The 10,158-nt window shown below is 43.0% G+C and overlaps 1 protein-coding gene across 3 annotated transcripts in view; it reads left to right on the top strand.

The window, feature by feature from the left end:
* The first annotated feature begins 2,534 nt into the window (after positions 1-2,534).
* The window catches only part of ZFYVE1 (zinc finger FYVE-type containing 1), a 44,926-nt gene continuing 37,302 nt past the window's right edge, over positions 2,535-10,158 (top strand). For 2 of the 3 annotated variants that reach the window (XR_011568990.1, XM_019969166.2), the window contains exons 1-2: positions 2,535-2,768; positions 4,099-5,041. Coding sequence is in view for 2 of the 3 variants with exons in the window: in XM_019969166.2 (XP_019824725.2) it covers positions 4,559-5,041 (483 nt within the window). In the remaining variant the exon portion in view is untranslated. Of the gene's footprint in view, positions 2,769-2,942; positions 3,024-4,098; positions 5,042-10,158 lie in introns of those variants that run through there. The other variant, XM_019969167.2, reaches the window with a different exon arrangement.

Here is a 10,158-nt window from a genome sequence, read left to right as displayed (position 1 = left end):
TTGCTAAGTCAAATCTGTAGTCCCCACGTGACCCCACGGACTACAGCACACTAGGCTTCTCTGGCTCCTCCACTATATCCCGGTTGTTGTTCAGTCTCTCAGTCATGTCCTACTCTTTGCAACCCCACGGACTGCAGAATGCCAGGATTCCCTGTCCCTCACTGTCTCCCAGAGTTTGCTCAAACCCATGTCCATCGAGTTGGTGATGCCATCCAACCATCTCATCCTCTGTTGTCCCCTTCTCCTCCTGCCTTCAATCTTTCCTGGCATCAGGGTCTTTTCCAATGAGCTGGCTCTTCGCATCAGGTGGCCAAAGTACTGGAGGATTAAATACCATTTAAAGTTTTAAAAAGGATTAAAAAAGCTCCAAAATCACTGCAGATGGTGACTTCAGCCATGAAACTAAAAGATGCTTACCCCTTGGAAGGAAAGTTATGACCAACCTAGAGAGCATATTGAAAAGCAGAGACATTACTTTGCCAACAAAGGTCCGTCTAGTCAAGGCTATGGTTTTTCCAGTGGTCATGTATGGATGTGAGAGTTGGACTGTGAAGAAAGCTGAGTGCTGAAGAATTGATGTTTTTGAACTGTGGTGTTGGAGAAGACTCTTGAGAGTCCCTTGGACTGCAAGGAGATCCAACCAGTCCATTTTAAAGGAGATCAGCCCTGGGTTTTCTTTGGAAGGAATGATGCTAAAGCTGAAACTCCAGTACTTTGGCCACCTCATGCGAAGAGTTGACTCATTGGAAAAGACTCTGATGCTAGGAGGGATTGGGGGCAGGAGGAGAAGGGGACGACAGAGGATGAGATGGCTGGATGGCATCACTGACTCTATGGACGTGAGTCTGAGTGAACTCCGGGAGTTGGTGATGGACAGGGAGGCCTGGTGTGCTGCCATTCATGGGGTCGCAAAGAATCAGACATGACTGAGTGACTGATCTGAACTGAACTGAACTGAAATACCATTTTGGGGAAGGAAATGGCAACCCACTCCTGTATTCTTGCCTGGAAAATCCCATGGGCGGAGGAGCCTGGAAGGCTACAGTCCATGGGGTTGCAAAGAGTCAGACATGACTGAAGCGACTTCACTTACTTACTTAAATACCATTTTGTCCTCAAGATATATTAATATCCTCATTTTATGATTAGGAGTATGAGGCAAACTATTAAGATTATAAAAAATTATTGTGGTAGGTTAGAAATAAAAGCTTCTAGGGAAATTTTGTGACATGCTAGCCAATCCTTAGAGCCTAGCTCGAGATCTTTTATCTTAAGTTCATTTCCAAAATCCCTCTTTTCCTCTTCTCTCTTTAAAACCTGAAAATTACAAAGTGCTACAGATAGCTTAGTTCTTAGTATCTTGGTTTGTGATGTGGCTTTCTCAACGAAGTTTTACTGTTAGTCCAACTGTTGGCTATCTGTCCAGTCTTGAAAACATAATTTTCAGCAATATAATCCTCACAAATAACTTATACTGTATTATGTAGACTTGGCTTTACTATTGGTCTAACTATGTCCCTTGAATCATCAGGTAAAAAATTATCTCACTTTAATTCAGGAGATGGGTTCCTGTCCCAGCTTTGTCAATTATTTGCTTTATGACCTTGGCGAGTCACTTAACCATCGGTTTCTCTCCTGGGTTAACAGTTATCAGGACAGAGTCAGAGAACATGAGAATTGGCAGGGATCTTTGAGATTACATTGATACAATCCTTTTATTTCATAGAGAGTTGCATGATTTGCCCAAGAGCTTTCTAGAACAATCACAGTCTTCATCTCAGACTAGTGCTCTTTACACCAGGCTTCTGGTGTTGTTCTAAGAAACAATAGAAAAGACAAAAAGTGAAAGCACTGAATAAAAGACAATTTCCAAAACAAACAAACAAACAAAAAAACAGGTAACAATATTAACCATTAGCTTGTGTTGTAGCCTGAAAATTTACCTGGATAAATGTACCTCTCTCTTACCAAAAGCTGATTTAAAACTTGGAAGTTCTGAAGGTAAATAAGGAAAGGTCAGAGAAATAAATTAATGGAGGAAAAAAAAATTAATTCTTGGCTTGCAGAACATTCCAAGACTACTTATATTCTCATATAAATTCTTTCTGGTCTTAATTTGTGCAAGACGAAATTGGGTAACTGGAGACTGCCTGTTTTTAACACATTTCTGAAGGAATGGTGTGCAATAAAAGTTACTTGAAATCGAATTATTTGCCTGGCCTATACCACATATTACATCAGTTCTCTAATTTAGAGCCACTCCTTCTCTGGCCACTACCCAGAACAACGTGCTGAAACCTGCGGAAACCACAGTCAGCGCAAAAACTCCAAGTCCCATAATGCTCGAGAGCCTGTCTCTAGCGCCTCTTCGCAGGAGCCGCGTCTTCCGTATCGGGAGTTGTAGTCATTCAGAGGCTTCACTTCCGGGAAGTTGGGGAAGGGTGCCACTCTGAGGAACTACACTTCCCAGGAGGCTGTGCGCACGCCTCTCCGCCCTCGCCGCTGTCAGGCTCCACCTCTCCCGCTCCTCCCTCAGTGGGCTGCAGCGCTCACGCCTTCCTGTTAGTCCGAGCAGGGAGAAGTTCACTCCGATCAGCTGATCCTAACTGACAACAGGAGAGGAGGAAGCCCGGGAGGCAGCGAAGGAGGAGGGGGGGGCGGAGATGGAGATGGGGATGGATCCACCGGTGCCCTGAAGAACAGCCCCCGCCTCCACCGGCGCCCCGTGGTTCCCGGACGCCGCCTCGCCGCGACAGAACTGCTTAGTGGTGGGGTTCCCGGGCCGCCGCGGTAGGGGAGGGAAGGGCACGGCCCTGCGCCGGGCGAGCGATAGCCCTGGAGCTCCCTCTGCCCCCGGGAGGAAGGGGGGGGCGGGTGCGGCTGGGGTGGGGGTGGGGTGGTATAAACAATGGATCCGGCTCTGGCCTCTGCCGGCGTGGGGGAGATTTGGGGGGACCTTCTTTGTTCTTAGATCCTGCTCCAGCCCCTCGGGTTGAGGTGGTGTTGCCTGGGAGGAAGGAAGGGTGAGAAATCCCCGGCTGGGGAGAGGCGCCGAGGTGGGAGGCCGAGTGGGCAGACTGTTTGCTTGGGTCTTGGTGGGCGGAGAGGTAGCCTTTTGAAGGTTGGTTTTACATTTTTAATCAATTGTGACAATTTTGATTTTTGTTAACGTTGCGGGAGCTGCTTGGGCACGTCTGTGATTAGGGTGTAAATAAGGTCTCCTAGTCATTCCTTTCGCCTTCCCTGTTTATCTAAAAATTAGAAGGATAGATTGATTTTTGTATGGGAGGAGTTGAATACCTGAAAGGAGGGCTTTACATTTCGTTGGAGCATTAGAATGGGTATCCAGGCGAAGGGGAGTTAGAAATATGATTGTAGAAGGGGCAAAAGCCCCTTTCTTGCTCCACTTATTTTTCTTTCTTTTTTTTTTTTTTTAAGTTATTTTAAAGTTGGGTTTTGAGTGACAAAGAGAAAAATTATTTAACTCACTGCATGCCTGGCTTTGCAGTGGGCCATAGTGAAGGAATTCTGTCTCCTGTCGCTCCTTTTTTGCAATTTGAGAAAAGGATGAAAGGAAGTACAATAGTTGTTTTTAAGCACCGTAGAATGGTGACTCTTTCCAGGTTGAGAGTCCTTAATAGGCATCTGTCTAGAGTTGAAACAGCCCAGTTACAAGGGTCTTTGGACCTGCCCAGGACTTTGATGGAGCTAGAGTTTATTATTATTGCTTCTGTAGCTTTTTACAGGCATCTTTCTTCGCCTCTCCCAATTGTGGAGTGCAGGGACGGTTGTCCCTTCAAGGACTGTTTGCTTAGTGCTTTCGATCTGAATCTAATAACTCAAGGAACAGAGAATTTCAGTCTGGGAAATAAAGCGACAGAGTCTGTTAAGTGCTTTGATCCTATAGGTAGTTGTTTTCAAAAGGAACAGCCTTAATCATGATTTTGAGGAGAAATTTCTAGGATCAGAATGAGTCAGTATTTAAGTTTCAAGAATGAAATTTCTCTTGGGAGTTTTAGCCTCATATTTAATCACAATCTTTTTATAAAGGTGCACTTCTTTTAGATGAGTGAAATACTTTTCCTGCCTCTATTGTAGGTATCCCCAGAAATATTGACTTGAGGTTGGATAATATTGAAAAGCTCCTGACCACTCTTTCATTACCAAAACCTTTCGACTGAGGCCCCACCCATGAGCCCACCTCAGTAAATCCATCAGATCTCTCTCAGATAGCCATAAAAGACCCTTTCAAGTTGATTTTGACCACATATTTGCCTGCACTTTATGGAAGATGAAACTATCAAACCAAATCAACGTTGCTGCTGATTCAAGAGTCTTAGAGGCAGAAAATTAAACATTGGAACATTTGTGAGTGTGTGAAGAATTCTAATAGGACATCGATTGTTTTTTTTTTTTAAAAACAAAACACATTTTTTTAGGGTATTCAGAACCCTGTGGAAGTTGTGTGCAGTCTTCAGACTCAACACCTCTGTCTTCACTTCCCCCGGGGAAAGCCCAGTTACCGTTACATGGTAGGTGGTTTCCTTCCAGTCTGAATATGAGTGCCCAGACTTCCCCAGCAGAGAAGGGCCTGAATCCAGGGCTGCTGTGCCAGGAAAGTTACACCTGCAGTGGGACTGACGAAGCTGTCTTCGAGTGTGATGAGTGTTGCAGCCTGCAGTGTCTCCGTTGTGAGGAGGAACTCCATCGGCAGGAGCGCCTGAGAAACCATGAGCGGATCAGACTCAAAGCTGGCCATGTCCCTTACTGTGACCCCTGCAAGGGCCCCAATGGGCACTCTCCAGGTGTGAAGCAGAGGGCAGTGGTGAGGTGCCAGACCTGTAAAATCAACTTGTGCCTGGAGTGCCAGAAGAGGACTCATTCTGGGGGTAACAAAAGGAGGCACCCCGTTACTGTGTACCATGTCACTAAGGTCCAGGAGTTGCTGGAAGAGGAAGGGATGGATGAGGAGACCAAGAGGAAGAAGATGACTGAGAAGGTTGTGAGTTTCCTCCTAGTAGATGAAAATGAAGAAATTCAGGTAAGCGCTCAGTGCTCTAGGATTCATGTGGTAGTGGAGGAGATGTGTTGTTGGCAGGTGACTCTCAGGGAACGTCCAGGAGGAGCTCACATTTTAATCGCTAAGAGGCAAGACTTCCGAAAGCTTCAGTTGCATGGAGTTAGATTCACTTACCAGCTGCATGACCTTGGGCTGAATTATCAGTACTTTACCCCTCTGAGTCTTAATGTTCTCATCTGTACACTGGGGACAGTGCCTACTTCATTGGGTGGTCATGAGGAAGAAATGACACAGTGTTTGTAAAGCCTGTTAGATAGTGAACACTCAGTATATGATAGCTGTCATTATTATTATTAGGATTATTATCAGAAAGAACTGATTTAGAACCATTTTCTGAATGAGAGCACTTTGGTAAGTTGTGAATACATGTGAATGAGGAGAGACTGTGTGTGCAGAGAAAGAAACACTTTTTTGGTGGGTCCCAGGGGAGTGGAAGGCTGTAAATCATAACCCTGCTAGCTCCACTGGGAGACAGGTCTTTGAAAAGTGGGCATTTCCTAAGGGTAGTACCCTCTCCAAATGGGCTCTTATTCTCATATATTAGCTTCTGATCAGTAGAGGCCAGTAAGGGCATCTGTGATAACAGGACTGGAGAAATATTTAATTCTGGGCTAGGGAGAGGGTGGTGAGTGATAATAGGAGCAAGTTGGAGAGATGAAAGTGTGTGACAGTTGGGCCGTTTGGTAAAGGGGGTAGATGAATGAATGTACTCTCCACTGAAGCTAGCTAGTATCATCATTTCTATACTTCGAATGAAGACTGCTTGAATTCACATCCTGGCTTCACTTATGGACTGTATCACCACAGATAAGTTATTTAAACTCCGTGCCTCAATTTTGCTTCCACATCGTAGTAGCAATTGAGAGGATTCAAAGAAATTAGGAATGGAAATGGAAAGGCCCTTATCACCGGGCCTGGCATTTGGAGTCAGCATCAGTTTGTTGTATTTGTCAGTATCAGGGAGTGTTTGTGGTACATTCAGTACTTTTGGTTGTGATGACTCCTCAAGCCTCCAGATTGGAGGAGTACATTTGTAAGTTACCACTTGGAAACTGTCTAATTACCCTTGAATATTTTTCATCTGTCTTTTTCCTCTTTAGATAAGATTATGGAGATGAATTGCATCATGATTTCTATGTACATGGTATTGTCAGCTACTTTGCTAACACAGGCTTTTCTTTCTTGGCTGAAAGGAACTAATAGAGTTATGGAAGAGTGACCCAGATCCCCTTCTGCCTCCCTTGTTAGCAATAATGTCTCCTTTATGGATTATGCTCTAATTGGGTGACAGTGTGGACTAAATATTTATAAATGGAACACTTGGGTTTGGATGTTTCTTGTTGGTTTTACCACCAGTTCTCTTTAATGTGGAATACTTTGCAGTGTTGTCAGTGTCATAAAATGAGAGGAAGATTTGGGATGACCAGTAATCCTCATGGATACTGTGTCAACACCAAAAAGAGTGTTTCTTAAGGGGAGGAGGCTGTATTTTTTTTTTTTTTTTGTAGCGTTGATACATATTTCTTAGTAGAGAATTAAGAAAATAGAAGAATGTATACCAAAGAAGACAAATCCAACTGTTTGTGCATCTGTTTTTCTGGTAATGTGTCATATATATATATATTATAATTGGATTGTTCTGTAAAGATTTCTCCTTCATAAACATTGACTACTTCCCAGCAAATAACAGTTTATTAATTGCAAGCAGCTTTGGTTGGGACTAATGGATTAGATGAGAATTTTAGGTGGAGATTTGTTCCCATAGAGTCATAGTGGTAACGTACGTGGAGAAACTATCTGGTTCCCTTTTCTAATGTGAAGGTCTGAAACAATTAGAGAGGTGATTGTCTGATATAAATCTAGATGATGAACTCAGCTCGATTGTAAACTCCTGGAGAGCAGGACCCTGTGTTGTGCCCTGGGTCATACAATGGTGGACATATCAGCCCTTAAATACTTGATTGGTGATGTCACATGTCAGCCTCAGTTTTTTAGAAATGAATATCACACACATACTTAGTCAAAAGGCTAAAACCTTATGAAAGGACATACAATGACAAGAATTCCCCTCCTGCTCCATGCTCTTGGTCTCTTGTTGGAACATTCACCATTAACAGTTAACTATGCGCCCTTCTAGAATTTTTGTCACGTATGCTTATGAATATATGTATGCATCTTTTAAATTTTTCAACAAAAAGGGAATCTAATATACTTGCTGCTCTGTCCTTGGCTGTTTTTCACTAAAGGATACTTGTAGAACTTTCCTTATCTGCACTTTGGGGTTTACCTCATTATTTAAAGGCTGCCTAGTACTCGGTTGAATGGTTTTTCTATAATTTTAGCCTATTATGGGATGTTTGAGTTATTACAACCAGGGATGTATTGAATATCCTATAAATCTATTTAGATATGGAATCTTTGTCAAATGATATGTGCATTTTAGATTTAGATCGATACTACCAAATTTCTGAACCTTATTTTCTTTGTTCCTGCAGTGCTTCTCTGAATCTCCCCTGGGTTCTGGTCTTGGCTCATCATAGTTAAAATTTAAAGAGCTCTCACTGTGGTACTTGGCACCATGCATAGCATTTGCACTCATTGAATCCTGATGACAGATAGCTCTGTATTAGTTTCTTACTGTTGCTGTAACAAATTATCACAGATTTAGTGACTTAAGACAAGTTTTTCTATTATAGGTCAGAGATCAGAAGTCCTAAAATGGATTGATGGGGCTGTGTTCCTTCTGGAGGCTATGGAAGAATTTGTTTCCTTATCTTTCTAGCTTCAAGAAGCCTCTTGTGTACTTTGGCTTGTGGCCCCACCACCCAGCTTCAAAGCTAGTAGTGTTAACATCTTCTAATCCCCCTTTCCATCTTTTTTCTTCTGCTGTCACTTGCTTCTCTGCCTGTGGCCCTTCTGCCTCCCTCTTGCAAGGATCCTTGTGGTTACATTGGATTCACTTGGATAATCCAGCATATTCTCCCCACCTCAAGGTCCTTAATTCAGTCATATCTGCAAAGCCTTTTTGCCCCATGAAGTGACAGATTCGCAGGTTCTAGGCACTAGGATGGCATCTTTGGAGGTGGGGTGGGGGCAATTTCACCCTACCACAGCCTGTGAACTAAGTGTAAGTCTTAGTAAGTTCAGCAGCTATAACAGAATAGCATAGATGGGGAGGTTTATTAACAACAGAAGTTTATTTCTCATGGTTCTAGAGGCTAGGAAGTTCAAAATCATGGCACTGATAGATTCAGTGTCTGATGAGTGTTTGGTTCATGACAGCTGTCTTCTCATCATGTCCTCACGTTGCAGGAAGAACCTCTCTGGAGTGTCTTTTATAAGCACACTAATCCTGTTCATAAGATTTCTACCCTCATGACTGAATCACCTCTCAAAGGCCTTACTTCCTAATGCCATCACATTAGGAGTTGGATTTCAACATATGCATTTTAGGGGAATACAACATATCATCTAGAAGCAGTGTATTTTCTCGATGAGGACACTGAAACACAGAGAGATGAAATGACTTGCCAAGGTCAAGTTACAATAAGTGGCAGAGGATTTGCGCTCCAAGATCCTTGTGCTATAATACTTCTGTTCTCTCTCACCAAGTCATTTAAATGTTCTAATCAAACTTCATTCTGGTCAGTAGCATCAGCTTACCAATTCCTCATGGCTACTGTGAGGATCAAATGAAACACAGCTCTGTGTAAATGCAAGACTGTTAGCACTGAAGAACTCCTTCCTCATATCAGTGAAGATTTCATGATTTAGGCCCCGATTTTGCTTTTCTCTGTATGTTTCTAGGCATTTGTGGGCTTTGATCATTTTCAGTTTAGTTCATAGGGATGATTTTAGCAGCTTGTAGGCTGTTACTGTTATGTGAGGTTCCCTCAAATTCTCTGGCCTAGAATCTCCTAAGATTTTTTGTTTGTGATCTGAATATTATTTAGTTTCTTTTGGAAGACCTGGGAGGACAAAAAGCTTCCTTTTGGAGGTGACAATTTTATCATTGACCCGTTGCCATTTGAGTGTATACTGGAATTGCAAATTTGGGGAGAGATTGACTTGTAGTCTCAGAAGCAGGAACTCATTGGTGGCTCTTAAATGGACACATTTGGCCTACTAGCCAAAGACATTTCATTCATTCATCACCTTTATGGAGTATATCTGCTGGTGCCAGTCATTTTCTAGACTCCAGAGATAAGGTTTGGTCCATGCTGTCATAAGAGCTTACCATTAAGGGAGGAAAGCAAAGTTCACACATGTAAAACACATAAAAAAGGTGGTTTCGCTGTATAATCAAGGAAGAGTGACTGAGAAGCCACTTTTGCCAGATGGTCAGGGAAGGTTTTATTGTAGAGGTGACTCTTAAGCAAAGACATGATGGTTAATATCACCTGGGGAAATAGACCTCCAGACAGAGGAAAATGAGAACAGAAAGCAGGTAGGCTGGCATGTTTGAGTAGAGAAAGAATGCCTGTGTCGCTGGAGTGAGCCGACAGAGAGTGGTGAAGATGGAGGTGCAGAGCTAGGCAGTTGCCAGATGCTGTGGGGCCTTGTAGGCCATGGAAATAAGTGTGGTTTTAAATGTTGTGGGAAGCACCAGATTGCTTTATGCTAGAAGGTCACTTGTGCTGATGGAAGTTTTTTAGAGATGTTCTTGACTTTGGTGTGAAGACTAGGAGACTTTGTAGTGTCTGGGAGAGGACAAGAGGAAAGCAGGGAACCCACTTAGGAGGCTGTAGCAGATGCAGAGGGGAGAAGGAACCTGGATTTGGTGCAGTTATTGTCATGGTGAGATGGAAAAACATTGATGAATTTGGGACGAAGTTTGGATGTAAAACAGGAATGCTGGTATGTTGGGTAGGTGAGTGAAGGAGAGGACTCTGTAGTGACTCCTAGGCATTTGGTTTGTGCAAATAACACCTGCTTAAAACCCCAGGTTTAAATTGATAAAACCCCAGACTTAAATTGATAAAACTTTTAAGAACTCAGTTCACATAATAAAGAAAAAGTTAAAGTAATCTCATTTGTTACTATCTAGCACAGTAGTTCTCAACCAAGGGTGATTTTGC

Source organism: Bos indicus, chromosome 10 (assembly GCF_029378745.1).
Source record: "Bos indicus isolate NIAB-ARS_2022 breed Sahiwal x Tharparkar chromosome 10, NIAB-ARS_B.indTharparkar_mat_pri_1.0, whole genome shotgun sequence".
In the NCBI taxonomy this organism is placed as follows: domain Eukaryota; kingdom Metazoa; phylum Chordata; class Mammalia; order Artiodactyla; family Bovidae; genus Bos; species Bos indicus.
The sequence above is the reverse complement of the archived record's forward strand: the minus strand, read 5'-3'. Positions and strand labels throughout refer to the sequence as shown.